The sequence below is a fragment of the Aythya fuligula genome, chromosome 3, assembly GCF_009819795.1.
Source record: "Aythya fuligula isolate bAytFul2 chromosome 3, bAytFul2.pri, whole genome shotgun sequence".
Classification (NCBI taxonomy): domain Eukaryota; kingdom Metazoa; phylum Chordata; class Aves; order Anseriformes; family Anatidae; genus Aythya; species Aythya fuligula.
This window is the reverse complement of record NC_045561.1, coordinates 1,404,727-1,418,714: the sequence shown is the minus strand read 5'-3', so window position 1 is coordinate 1,418,714 and position 13,988 is coordinate 1,404,727. Positions and strand designations below refer to the sequence as shown.

Genomic DNA, 13,988 nt, shown 5'->3' with positions numbered 1-13,988 from the left:
GCCCGGCCCGCCTGCCAGCCCACCAGCACGCCCGCCGCGAAGGCGGCCAGCAGCGCCCAGCGCACGGCCCGCGGCCGCAGCGCCTCCAGACCCATGGGTGCTGAGGGGACCGGGAGAGGCTGGGGGCGGCCCCGGCTCCTCCTCCTCCTCCACCCGCTTCCGCTGGCGGGGCGGCGCCGTTAAAAGCGGCGGGGCCGTCAGGGGTCAGCAGCGCCCTCGCCATGGCTGAGGCTGCCTCAGAGGTAGCGGCTGGGGGCTGTGGGGGCTCTCCCCGCGGGTCCCTCTCGGCCTGCAGCACCCACCGACCTGTGCTTTTCCCCCTCCCACAGGAGCTCCTGCTGGCGGCGGCGTTTGTGTCCGATGCGCAGTACAACAGGAATATTCCCTTCAAGACCTCCCCGCAGGCGGTCAGGTAAGGGCAGCCCGAGCTGGGGGGGTCTGAGGGGTGGCGTTTGGGCTGCCCAACAGCCCAAAAGGGCACCGAGAGGTGAGGCTGGGGGGGTACTGCGAGCTGGACTCAGGCTGAGGTGTGTGTGTTAAATGCTGCTCAGTGCGTCTTATCCTAAGGATGAGGCGGAAAACAAAATCTTTCTTCTGCTTGAGTTAAAGCAAAGCACTCTACAAAAGCGCTGCAGCTTCAGTCTTCAGAGATAACGAGAATAGGGGGTCCAGCTCTCATTTACACGTGGGGGATGCCACGGGGTGGCTGTGCTGGGTGCAGGTGGTGGGGTTGTGGTAGCAGGGTGAGCTGGGTGGGAGAAGAGCCCTGTGCCAAGTGGCTCGGCAATGTGCAACACCAACCTGCGGCGTGCCTGTGGTGGCTCTGCTTGGTTGTTTCTCAGCAAGGGCAGTGGCTGCTTGAGGCAGAAGTAATTAAAAGCTTGTTAATTTGCAATTAGGTGAATAAAGCTCTCCAAGTCAAGACTATTTTGCCTGCAGCAGTGGATCTCTTCTCTTTGAGCTGCTGGTTCAACTTCATTCAGAGGTGACTTTTCCTTCAGGCTTGCACTACAGTAGGCAAATCTTGTGTGTAAAACTAAGGGAAGGCTGCTAGCACGGAAGGAAAAAGTGCTACAACAGACTGCCCACAAAGCTAAGCGTGACCATTAATGACTCCTGTAGTCCTCCCCACAAAACCTGTCCTCTTTGCTTTGTTCTCCTCTCTTAGTTAATGAAACTTCTGGAGTTCTTGTGCTGTCCAAGTATGTTGATTGTTTTACAAGGTGATGTTTTGATGTTATCTTTAAAGGTGTTGTGTTATCCATATCATCACTTGCCCTGTAGCTTTTATCTGAGGTGATTACTAGGCAGATGAGATGATTATCTGGCAATGTTGGCAGCATTTATAGTAGCAGAGAAACTGTACGCTCTCTCTGTAGATCTGCTCTGCATCTACTTGAAGGAGCCACTATTGCATAGTGTTGTTGTGCGGAGCCTCCTGTGGGAAACTTAGAGCTGGATGTGTTCATGGTGAATGCTAGCATTCACCAGAGGCTTTACTGTGGAAGGGGACAATACTTCTTGACTTATGCATTTAAAAAAAAAACAAAAACAAACAAACAGGAGACTAACTCTGTCAAAAACTTCTAAACAATTCCCTGTTCCACCCATGCTACTGCTACCCTTCTTCATGACTGTTTGGGAAATTTCTGCTGCTCTTCCAAGATACATTTGCTAAGCCCATGGGTAAGTGCACTGGAGCTTTTACTTACGGTGCCACTGCCTTTTTTTCTACAGGCTTTATTATCTCTATAACCACTGGATTATGCGAACAGTCACCTATTTCTTCATCTTTCTCAACCTGTCCCTTGCAGTGTTTGAAGAACCTGCTGTGTATCCTCTCCCTTTCCTGGTGAGTTTCCAGACAGTGTAGAAGCAGTAATGCAGATACTGTTGTGTTGCTCGGCAGAGCAAGCAAGGGTTTCTTGCTTGAAACAAGTTGTCAAGGGGTCAGGAGTTGATGGGTGCTCATCATTCTGTTAATACTATTGATGAGCTGGATTGGGGACGCAAAAAAAAGCCTAGAAACTAGACAGCGACTGTGGCAGTCAGCATAGACATTGGCAATTGCTGGTGTGACCGCAGGCAAAGTCATGTTGCTTTTCTGCATAGAAAAGAGTAGTACCAGCCTTCTAAGTGACCCAGATGGAGTTCTTACTTCTTGCAGCAGAAGTAGAGTGCTGCAAGGGGAAAAAAAGGCATTCCTAAGCAGCCTTAATTTGTTCCGCATTGGTATTTGTGGCTGTGCTCCTTGTATTCTAACCCAATATACATGTAAATCCACTGACTTTAACTTGCGTGTAGCAGGAAACCTTACAAAAAGGAGAAGCCTAAAACTACTGTTTAGTGTTGCGTATGTGAGCCTGTAAAACAGCCAGCAGCAAAACCCACTGAAAAACCTCTTGTAATGACTGCTTTTTTTTTTACTTTGCCTAAGCATCCTTATCTGTGTGAAGAGGGCTAGCGCTGCTCTTGGTTGTCCTGACCTGGGTCTGCTCTCCCTCTGCAGGCCACTTCTTTGGTCGAGGTGTTGTGCCTTCTGGTGTTCTTTGGCCGACTGACACACTTTGCAAAAATCACCCCTCGTAATGTATTTTGGAAGGATACCAAGAATATCTGCATCATGGTTGCAATCCTGGTAAGTTAGGGAGCCATGAGGGTTGGGTGATGTAGAGGTTTTTTTTTTTTTTTCTTCCTTCTGTTGCTTTCTTGGTCTGATGCATCAAGGCTTTACAAGAGCCATGGCCAAATCAACTAGCAGCTCAGCCTGTTCCCACAAACCTGTTGTATGCATGTATCCTGTACTAACCTAGCTAACCCAATTGTCTTTCATCTAGATGCACTTCCAGTATTGTTTCTGTGAATTTTCCTCTTTCTTCTGCAGTTATCTCTGACTGACTTGGCCATATATGGGGCCCTCAGGATATACAACATAAAGAGCATTCGATGGTCAAGAATTGCAAGGCCCATTTTCCTGATCAACTTTGCAGAGAGTCGCCAGGTAAGGAGTGGGTCTGGTGGGAAGAACTCCTACTCTTAGGCAGCCTGCTGCTTTCTGAGATCCAGGGGATTTAGTAGAATATTCTGGGGGTAGAGGTGGCAGAATTTAGACTCTGAGTGAGTTCCTCTCGAAGGTGGCCTGGAGCAAAAATGTGAGATGGAAAAAAGGGTCTGTTCACAGTGATGCAGGTTGAGTGTAGTGCAAAGTACCACAAGGCTTCCAGTATCTGTGGACTGGGTCACTTGTACTGAGAGCTCTGGACAGACTTGAGGCTGAAACTAGAGCTTCTTGCCATATGTGGTGATGTCATGATTTAGGGAAAATTATACTTAATAAAGAGTAATGCTGCACTGAGAAGGAATAAGTTTTCTTTTAAGATCAGTACACAGGCTAGGATTCCTCCAGCCTGTATGAAGGAAAAATCTCTGCTTGCAAGGAGGTAGATGCTGTTCTCTAGAGGAATGAACGTGAGCAGCACTGTGGACAAGAAAACTGCTTCTCCCTGAGTCTGGGAGCTAGCTTGCTTTTATTTCTGGAAGTCACATAGGCAAACAAGCACAAATGTGCTGTTCTCAAAGCTGAACTTACCGTTCAGATGGATGGTTTGGACTCTGATCCCTCCTGTCATGGGGAGATCTTTGCCCTGCTGCCTGAGACCACTTTGGTCCTGACTTGCAAATAAATAAACCACTGTGGTGTGAGGCCTGCTGGAGGGAGCAGTTGAACTCTTGGTCTTAGAGCATGTTTGGTAGCCTGGAGTGGCAGACTTTTGTCTCTGACCAGTACCTTGGAGCAAGAACACTTCAGCAGTGCTACAGGGTCCCCTGTCTAGCTGAGTTCAGTTTGTGAACTGGGGAAACAAGGAGGAAAGCCCCAGGAACAGAGCTGGCACATCTGGGACAGAAGCTGTCCCGCCAGGCAACAAAGAAAACCTGGGACCTACTGTGCTTGCCTGTCCCTGCATAGGTGTTACCATCTGATGTGATGGCAAGGGAGAAAAATAGGTACTGCTTTGCATCTAAACACTTCCTTTCTCCCTGACAGATTCGGAGAGCTTTCCGCAGCATCCGCAATACGTTACCAGAGATCACCTATGTCTTCCTGCTCTTCATGTTTAGCCTTCTTATGTTCTCCCTCATGGCCTTGAAGCTGTTTGGTGAGAGGTGTGAATACTTTTTTTTTTGAGTTCAGAGCTGGGTGGGAAGAATTGGTGTGATCCTCTTGAGCAGGAGGGGATCTGGCAACTCCAATTGATTACTGGTAAATAGAATTACTTGTAGCTCCTGTGGTGGGGTTTGTGATCTCTGTGCTTAACTTCAGGTTGTTGTTTTCCTCCTAGGAACCTCCAGACAGCAGAAGGCTTGCCATACTTCAGAAACTACCTAGAAATTGTGTTTGACCTCTATGTGCTGGTGACAACAGCAAACAGCCCGGATGTCATGTATGTATTCTTTGCTTGCAATCTTTGTTGTGAGTGCTGGTATCCTGCTCCTAGTGGTGGAAAAACTAAAACTGTGTAAAGCACCATGTAGAGCTGTGATCAGTGTCCACAACAGCTGTTGTCACTTACTGTGCTCATCTGTGGGGAGGAAGGAGAAGTCTTCTGTGCCTTTCTTCTACCTGTGAAAAACTCTTCTGGTTCTGCTGTCATATTTTTCTCAGCTTCCTATCCCCCTGGCACCAGGTAGCCAAGAAGTCTCTTGATACAACAGCTAAGCCTGAGCACTTAAACTGCTTGCTTAGTATCCTGATTATCGTCTTTCATGCATCCTATCAGTGTCTCAGGTTAAAACAGTGCTGTGTTTTGCACATCAAGGACTTTCAGTACGACAACAGGGCTTTGATTTTTTTTTTTTTTCCAGTCTGCAGGGATCTCATGAATTGTTAGCCCTCTGTTTTAAAAATGCTCTCTGAACCAGAATCTGAGTCTGGGAGGACCTTTTAGAAAAGGTGAATTGAAAATAATGCTTTCCAAAAGACCCAGTAGCTGATCAAAGCTTAAACCTGAGGGACAAGTGCCCCAGCTCTTTGATTAAAATCTCTTTCTAAAAAGAAGTATGCTGTAGTGATTGGATGATTCTTCTCCCTCAATATCTGTAGGGATGTGTGCAGACTTTAACTTGTACAGCTGTGTTAAACTTGCAGGAGGCCTGGGTTTTTGATCCTCATTTGTTCTAATTGGGTTCCCATTGCAGTCTGTACTGTGAAGGAGCCATCAGGAAAGATGGGGTTGGGGGTGGAGTGGGACACATTTATGTGCTGGAGATGTACTGAACAGAAGAGGGCTGTTAAGGGGAACCACAGGTATTCAAATACCAAAACACATGGCCCTCCTGGGGTAAGCAGAATGGGAGGTCTGAATGCAATGAAACCCCCTGAAGCCAGTAACTCACTAGCTTATGACTGAGATCTCACCTGAAGACTCTTACTTTTAAGCTTATCCATACTGACAGAAGCTTAAACTCTGCTTGCTTTTCTGCATTGCTTCAAACAGGGACTGATGCCACACAGGATGCAGACCTAGTGGAAGAAGCGTTTTATTTAACTCAGTGCATGGTGTTAGGGTTCCCCCCCACTCTGGGTGTTACCTGGCCAAGTTTGATCTTGCTATCTAAAACAGTATTTCAAAAAATCATCTGGAAGATGTCTCTTCTATTATCCTGTTTGTCTGCTCAGCAAGTAATAATCTGTCTCCTTTAGGATGCCAGCGTTTGACTTCAGCTCATGGTATGCCCTGTTCTTCATTGCCTTTGTCATTGTCAACACTTACATCTTCATGTCGCTCTTCCTGGCTGTTGTGTATAACAACTACAAAAAACACCTGAAGGTAATGTGTGGAGGGGTGAATTGTATAACACAGCAGGCAATTGCCAATTACAATCTTGCGTAGAGGCATCTGGCTTTCCCTTGGAATTCTGAAAAATGTGGAGAAGGTGAACAGCTTCCAGCCTGTATTGGTGCTCTGTAAATGAAAAGCGCAAGTTCACCTTTCCATATCATGGATATTACTACAAGTTCTAATGTTAAATAACAATGAAATAAGCAATGCTGGTGTATCTCCAGTAAGTTGCAACAGGTAGGAAGCATGTGTACTATTGTTTTTATGGGATTAGTTCTAGAAAAAATGTTGTTTCTGTGCAGTAGACTGTTTTCAGTTCACTTTAAGTGCACAGAATGCTTTTTGTGCCACTACATTTGCTCTTAAAGCAGGGGAGACTGAAGTAAATTAGAACTTTCTTCTTCTACAGTAACTGAGTAGGTGCAGCTTGATATTTGTAATGGAAGGGTGAGAGGTGCAAATTTCTGGGCCCTCTTTTGAGGGGATTGGACCTCCTTCACAGGAAGCAGTCTTCTAGGCCTTCCCAGAGGCTACAGCGTCCCAAGGGTGTAAGGTTCTTTAGCCTGCTTATGATCATATGCAGAAGAGGATCTCAATCCCTAATGTCACAGCACTGACTTATGGATGGCATGCATGTGTGGACACATCCTCTCTGCTTCTGTGACCTGTGGGCTTGCAGATCCTGTGGTCTTTAGACACCCTCCCCCATCTCCTTCCTGTTAGATACTGTCCTTTGTCTTCCCTTCCGTTTTTCAGTGCATCTCCCAGCAGTAAGCAATCCAGTGATCCCTGCAGAGTGCTGTGTGGAAGGCTCATGGTTGCATGTTAAAGAGCATTTCTCATCACCCCATTGATTGTGCTGTGCCTAGCGTCTAGCATCACCCTGAATTTGTTCCTCTGAGTTTCTTACATCACTGTACCAGGGAAATAAGATTTCTAATAAAGAAGGGGGCAGGGTGACTGCATCTGCCTGAATGTTGGCATTCTCTCTAGAATGAAATCCGTCAGCTTGCTTACATGAAGCACCGCAAGATGATAGAGGCCTTTAACCTTCTGAAGGAAGAGGAGGGAGCACAGCCTGTGGTTAGAGAAGCCCGGTGGAAGCAGCTTGTCAAGCTGGTGGCTCCTGATATCAGCAACTCCCACCGAGAGTTGCTCCTACGCATCTCAGATGATGAGCAGAAGGGTTTCATAGGTGAGCAGTGGGGCCTGCTGTGCTCAGGGTCTGGGAAGGAGCCTGGGGATCAGGAGCCTGCTGATTTAAGGGTTCTGACACTAGACTTAGTGTGTAGTGGTCCAAGAGGGACTCTAGTCTGCTCTTCCTGCTTCCCTCTCCAGATTACTGAAGCCCTGAGAGGCTTTCTGCCTGTGCTGTGTCCTGTGGGCAGCTCTTCATGGCCACATGAGATCAGGCCAAGCTCAGTATGGAGAAGGGTGCCCCCTGTTCTCAGCACAGGACAAATATCTTCCTTTTTTATTGGATTCATCCAAGCAATGTGGCTTCCCACACATTCCTCTGGAGTCTCTGTTTCTGCTATGGACAGAACATTGGGACAGATGAGTCAGTTTCATGCTAGATCATGCCCACAGTGATTGTTAAAGGTTTGTGCTGGCTGCTGGCCTTTCTTTGACCAATTGCTGCAACTTAAGTGGATGTAGGTTTGCCAGACACTGCCTTTTCCTAATAACAGAGGACTGATGTGTAGTGCTGTCCTTTACTGCAGATAAGAAGTCCTTTGTGCAGCTGGCAGATCTCCTCAACATCCAGGTGATTACGCTGAAAATACGCAGCCATCCGCTGGGACAATGGATGCCTCGCATATATAAGTCATCAGTGAGTCAATTCCTGCGCAGTATGGTTAGGCACAGGTAAGCCTGGGTTGGTGGAGCAAGCAGCTCTTCACACGTGAAACAGTAGTGGTGTTGCAAGTAAATGTTCATCTGGGTGTCCCACTGAGAAGTGTAAACTATTCAAACAGTGGGGGTTCTGTGTTCAGAAATATTCTGTGGACCAGCTGCTCTTAGTCTACCCTCACTGGTCTGGAGAAAGTAGACTTGCTATTGGTGCGTTCAGATCTCTTGCAGTCTTATTTGTTCAGGCCTTTTATAGGTGCTGAGTGTAGTTTTTTACTGAAAGCAAGTGTTTTATGGCCTGCCTCAAAGGACCAGACTAAATGCTTCACTTAAAGGTGATGATCTTATGTCAGCAGTCTCTGCAAAGCTGCATTGTATTGTTCCATCAGCTCTTACTAAGCTGGTACTACAAAGTGCTAGTGCTATGCTTCATGTTTGAGTCTTCCCAAAACTGCTGAATTACTGAAGTTGGAAGGGACTTCTAGAAATGATCAGGTGTAACCTCCCTGCTCAAAGCAGGATCTGCTAGAGTAGGTTACTCAGGGCTCTGAGTTGGGTTTTGAGTATCTGCAAGGATAGAAACTCCACAACCTCTCTGCAGCCTGTTCTAGTGTTTCTGGACATCATCAGATTAGGGGAAAAAAAAAAAAAGAAGGAAAAGCTTTTTGTTTAAATGGAATTTCCTGTATTTCAACTTGTGCCCGTTGCTTCTTGTGCTTTCCCTGGATACCACTGAGGAGAGTCTGGCTCCATCTTCTCTACACCCTCCCATCAGGTATTTATATGCACTGAGATTCCCCCAGTCTCTCTCCCCTTCAGGTTGAATGTTCCCAGCTCTGTCAATATCTTGTCAGATCACCTTATCCTATAATCATTTTAGCATCTTTCTACTGCACTAGCTCCAGTATATTCCAGTCTTTCATACTGGAAAGCCCAAATTTGTCCACAGTGCTCTAAATATGGCTTCCTCAGTCTTAAGAGAGTGGGAATCACTTCCCTCAACCTGTCTACAGCATTTCTGTAAGGTAACCCAGGATGCTGTTGGCCCCTGGTCCCACCAGGGTGCATTGCTGGCTCGTGTTCAGTTCATCCACCAAGACACCCCCCTGCATCACCACCACCTGGGTTCTCTGCAGAGCTGCTTTTCACAAGGTGGATCCAGCCTGCACTGGTGCCTGAAGTTGTTCCTCCCCAGGAGCAGAACTTTACATTGACACTTGAACACAATGAGATTGCCCTCTGCCCACTTCCCCAACCTATCCAGGTCCCTCTGATTGCAGCACACCTATTGTATCCCAGTCTTTTACAGACTTCTGTCTTATTTATCCAGTCTTTCTGCTTGATAAATGTTGCTTGACTTGGTGGAAATTCAGTTGCAGTTAGTTTCTGAGAGCTTAATACTGGGAGTATTGACAGTGGTGTACCTTGAAGGCCTATGTTCTGTGTTGGATTTCGAGGATAAAGCTAGGCTCTGCAGTAACATCCCTAAACTCTCAGGTTCTGGGAGAACTGATAATTTCCTAAATGATAGTGTTTGAGGGAGGAGGCAATCTTTACCTAAGAACTCCCTGAATTAACTAACTCTTACCTTCTTGAGAGTGGTGAGGTGAATCATCTTTCTTTTTCTTTTTGCAGGGGATTTGTTTGGACTTACGATGCAATAATTTTAATAAATGCTATCTTCATTGCTCTGGATGAGGAAACCCCTTACATTTCTTATGCAGAATGGGTCTTCCTTGCTTTGTATATAATTGAGATACTCCTAAAAGTGTACACATACGAACCAAGGGTGTTCTTTGGCAAAAATCAATTCTGGAACTGGTGAGTGAGATGAATGGTGGTGGTGAAAGTAGTGTGAAGTATCATGAGATCTTTGTCTCCAGCTTGTCAAGAAATGGAAGTCTGAGATGGGCTGCCTGAGACTAACTCATGTACCAGGGTATAGTTAAAACACTTGTGTGCATGAGAGGACAGTGTGCTCTTTCCTGTCTCTGTCAGGAGAGGTGTTTTTCTCTGCTCCCCAGGTAGATCAGTCAATGGCGACTGCAGTGTATGATGATAGTAGTTAAGCAGGGGAAGGTTGTTTTCTTACTAAACAAAGAAAACCAAAAGTTTCCCATGCTGAAAGTAACTTGAGATGAAGCAGGGCTGTCTGGCACAGATGAGAGGAAGAAGGGTTACTACTTTTTTATGTCATGTGGCAATTTAAGTGCCTGCTCTTTGTTGCCCACAAGTCTAACAGCACTGCCTTCCCTCGTGCTAGGTTTGATACCCTCATCATCTTTGCTGCCTTGACTGCAACGATACTCAATACCACCCTGAAATCGAGTAAGTGCGGCTTAAACAGCCTGCATGCATCTGGGAAACTCGGTGGTCTTGAGTTGTCTTTTGCTGTCATTTTGGGCTTGGGTGGCTTTTTTGATAGGACAATGATTTTTTTTTTTCTATAGGGTTTCTGAGAACTAACCCAGTGTCTTTTTTTTTTTAAGGAAACCTGTTATGCCCTTATTAAACACAATAACTATAACAAATGTAAGAACATGTCTTTACATTTACCTGCTCATTTTTCAGAAGACTTTTCTTTTTTCAGCTACAATGTACAACAGCCAACAGATCCTGGACATTGTCTTCATATTAAGGGTTCTCAGGCTAATAAGGATTGTTGACAGCATTCAAAGGTAATAAACAGAATGGGGTAGGGATATGTTTGTGGGGCAAGCTGTATCAGAGGCTGGCTAAAACGCAGTGCTTTGGATTGACTGTGGCATTTAGAGGCCTTGTCCCAACTTGCCTGGGATGAGCCCAGCTGCTGCAACCTCTCTGCAGCAATAAATAAGGACAAGTGGGGAGTTCATGCTGGATGGGAGGCAGTGGTAAGCAAGCATGGACTTTTTTTTTAAAAAAAAAAAAAGCCTTCCCACAACAGGTGTTATCATAAATCATTTGCTGTAGGTTCCGGGTCATCATGAATACGCTGATAAACATCGTACCGACCATGTTGACATTTGGTGGTCTGACTCTGGTAAGAAATCCTGGTATCTTAGCTCAAAGCATTCCAGTTTCACAGGAATGTGTTTTTAAGTCTCTCACCTGTGGTTTGCAAGAGGATAAATGCAGATCTCTGGATGGCAGGCCTTTGAGAAACTGTGTCCAATTAATGCTTGATTTTGGCACATGAAAATGTGTACAAAAATGTTGGGTTCCTCCTAGTTGCCAGGTCAGAGGTCAGGGCATTTTTATCCTCTATGTGGCAGCAAAAATGTCCTGTGCAGGCTGGGCTACAAATACTGTAAGAAACTGAACTATGGTTTGGGGGAAAAAAGCTGAATGAGAACCTTGTTTCTCAAATCTTAAATAGGTTTTCCTATTGTGCCTTGAATGTTTCACTTCTGTGCATTTGGGCTGTAGTTCTTGGCTTATTTCTGCCTAGTAACTGGTCTTGAGGGGGTTGGATCTCTTAGACTCTGTGCTGTTTCTCAGCAGCTTGCTGTGTCTGTAAAAACCTGAAGAGCCTGCTGGAACTTCTAAACTTGCCATGGGGTTTACTGCTCACTGGAGAAGTGGGTGATGGCATTTCTCTTCCCAGGTTGTGTACTGTATATTTGCTATCATTGGCATGGAATTATTCCATGGGAAGATCCAGTTCTTCCCTGCAAATTCTAATGCCCCTTATGCTCTGGAATGTGGAAACCCAGCTCTCAAGGATTCTCTGTTTGCTCGTGGAAAGTACTGCAAGAACAACTTCAACAACTTTGCGTCTTCCTTCATTGTTCTGATGGAGCTCACTGTAGTCAACCAGTGGCACGATATCCTTTGTGGTGGAAGGGCCAAACCAGGGCTCGGTGAACCATGCTCCCCCTCAATCCCAAGCCTTGTTCTTCCCCTTATTTTGAAAGCACTCATGCACTTAGTGCCAGACAACAGAGCAATACCCCCTACAGTGTTTTTTTTTTTTCTCCCTCCAGAATGTCATTGCTGGATGTATTACCTGGTTTTCTTCCATTAGCACTATTGTACAGTAAGACATCTTCCTTTGGCGCTATTATCCTTAACTCCCATTATACTCTTTGCCAGTGGATTTGCCAATGTGACTGCTCAGCCTGCAAAACTTTATTTCATTGCCTTCCACATTGTGATGGTTATAATTATTGTCAAGTAAGTTTTTGGTTTTTGCCCCTCTATACTGGAATGAAGAGGGGCTCTGACCTCTGCCAGGGCAATGTTGATGGTCCCAGGGTCATGCATTGTATGTTTCTTTGTGTCCAGTCTGTCTCTTGGAGAAGCCTCTTGCATCTATTCTTATCTCTTTGGGGTGCTGCTCTGGTGCTCTGGCAGTGTGCTGGAGATGGGATAGCTGGAGCCTGCCTAATCAGATGGTAGTTTATTGCCAAAGAGAGGGATGCCAGTAGGGAAATGCTGCTGTGTAATTCTGCTTATTTCTTTCAGCATCTTTGTGTCGTTCATCTTGGAAGCTTTCTTTGTGGAGTATTCCCTAGAGAAGAGTGAAGTAGAAACAGCCATTGAGCGGAAAATCCAGGAGCTGGGAATGGGAGTTCAAGAGTAAGCCTCCCTGAAGGGTAGTGCTGGATGTGGCTGACTTGGCTCCTCTGAGGGCAGTGGGACTGCAGGAAAATGCTTCCTTCTGTCCCTAGGTGTGAGATGAGGCTGCTCCCCTTTCTCAAAGTTCTTGCTAACCTGTCATGACCATATGGGCTTGGTCTAGGTAGTAGCAACAAATTGCTCACCTTGAAGGTGAGAACATGATAAAGCAGCTGCCTTGCTGAGGGCTTCCAGCCCAAGGCTGTTGCCTGGGGGAAGGAGAGGTGCTGGAGGCTAACAGCATGACCAGGGAACTAGCCCTGCCCAAGGGAATCCATTGCTGCTGTGCATGTGTGGGTCCCTGGGGTAACTTCTGGTCCTTCTTGTGTAGGGAGGTGCTCCAGGACGAACAACTACTTGATAACATGGAGAGTGCTGAGCACGACCTTGAGGGGGAAGTTGGAACAAAGACACAGCCCAGAGGGCTAGTGTTTAAAATCGCCTCCAAACGTAAGTGTGGTACTACAGGCTCTTTCAGAGGTGGTGACTGCTGCCAGAGTACCTGATCTGTTGCCTAAGAGGCCAAGGCTCTGAACTGTTCCTGTTAGTAGCCCTGTCTGGGAAAGTTCTGAAGCACTTCTGCTTTCTTTGGGCCATAAAAGCAGCTAAACCACAGCTGGAGGTTTTTAGAGAACTGTGGACTCCCTCTCTAATGTTTGCTGTTCTTTACTCTAGTAGCAGCCTGCCTTCCTCGTTCCTTCATTGCACACTTGTCTTTAGTAGCCAGTCTGTGGAGACACTGCCTTGGTGGCTGAGGTCCTGCTGTTGCCAAGAAGCCTGTCTTCTACTTCTCTCCTTCCTGCATGCCCTCTGCGCTCCTGGCTTGGATCACGGGGTGACTATACGCTCCTTTCCTCTAGCTTAACGCCTGCTGCTGCTTCCACTGGCTTTCTTGAAAGGGGTCTTACCCTTTACAAGTGCTTACAGTGTTTAAAAGTAGATGGTACAAAATACCAGTAGACATTAATCAAGGCAATTATTTTCTTGCTGCTTTAGCATAAGAAAGGGGAATAGGCTTTGAGTAATATCTGTATTAAGGTGGATATTCTGTGATTCTGCTGGAAAAACAGGGATGGATGCTTACAGTGCCTCTTCTCCTACCTTCAGGGTACAGGACAGTTGATGCTCTGCTTCAGCGTATGTTTGAGGCAGAGATACCGCCTGAAGACGAAGGCCCTTCACTTGAGGAGATCTTAAACTTGCCGCCTGCTGCTGCCAGCCCCAGTCATCTCACTTCTGAGCGAGCTGTGTAACGCCCGTGTCCACGGCTGCCGACAAGGAGGAGCTGATCCTCAGCTGCTCGGCTCTCCAGCACCTTCTGCCTGGCTGCCTTCAGCCGCTGCGCCCACCTGCACGTGGGCCAGGTTTATCAGCAGCAGGAGCTGCTGGATGTGGCAGTGCCCCGTGGAGGAGCTTTCTCTCATGTAACTGCCCGGCGGAGCTGGGTGTGCCGCGGGGCTGCCCGCGGGAGCGCGGTGTCAGTGTTATGGAATAGCTGAATCTTGTAACCGGAACCGTGTCTTGCAGCCCTGGTCTGTGTGTGTGTCTGATGTGTGGCTTAATGAGCGGCGCAGGCTCATTAAGCAGCGCTCATCAAACGCCGCTCGGTCTCATGCCCGGCCCTGGCTCCCTGCCGGCACTCAATGGGGGGCGCGGGGCGGGGCGGGGGGCGCTTCCCGCCGGCGCCACGGGGAC

The 13,988-nt window shown here is 47.0% G+C and overlaps 1 protein-coding gene across 3 annotated transcripts; it reads left to right on the top strand.

Annotated features, from left to right (window-relative positions):
• Window positions 1-184: 184 nt before the first annotated feature.
• On the top strand, window positions 185-13,806 carry LOC116488246 (two pore calcium channel protein 2-like). 3 transcript variants are annotated; one of them, XR_004253142.1, is made up of 20 exons: window positions 185-242; window positions 330-412; window positions 1,738-1,852; window positions 2,510-2,638; window positions 2,885-3,001; window positions 4,046-4,164; window positions 4,341-4,442; window positions 5,702-5,828; window positions 6,834-7,035; window positions 7,565-7,709; window positions 9,330-9,515; window positions 9,958-10,022; window positions 10,285-10,372; window positions 10,647-10,716; window positions 11,281-11,500; window positions 11,759-11,849; window positions 12,141-12,254; window positions 12,625-12,743; window positions 13,017-13,128; window positions 13,401-13,465. XR_004253142.1 is itself a non-coding variant. In XM_032185718.1 (19 exons), the coding sequence occupies exons 1-19, from the start codon at window positions 222-224 to the stop codon at window positions 13,544-13,546; spliced, it is 2,259 nt and encodes a 752-aa protein (XP_032041609.1). In that variant the 5' UTR covers window positions 185-221; the 3' UTR covers window positions 13,547-13,806. The 3 variants fall into 3 exon arrangements, 2 of the variants coding, with proteins under 2 accessions (XP_032041609.1, XP_032041610.1); XM_032185718.1 differs by lacking the exon at window positions 13,017-13,128 and having other exon boundaries at window positions 13,401-13,806; XM_032185719.1 differs by lacking the exons at window positions 9,330-9,515; window positions 13,017-13,128 and having other exon boundaries at window positions 13,401-13,806.
• Window positions 13,807-13,988: the final 182 nt, after the last annotated feature.

Excerpts from the sequence above, each read along its gene's own strand:
- LOC116488246 (XM_032185718.1), top strand. The coding sequence starts at position 222 with ATGGCTGAGGCTGCCTCAGAG. Across the intron at positions 2,639-2,884 it reads GCATCATGGTTGCAATCCTG|TTATCTCTGACTGACTTGGC; the intron begins GTAAGTTAGGGA and ends TTTCTTCTGCAG. Across the intron at positions 11,850-12,140 it reads ATGGTTATAATTATTGTCAA|CATCTTTGTGTCGTTCATCT; the intron begins GTAAGTTTTTGG and ends TATTTCTTTCAG.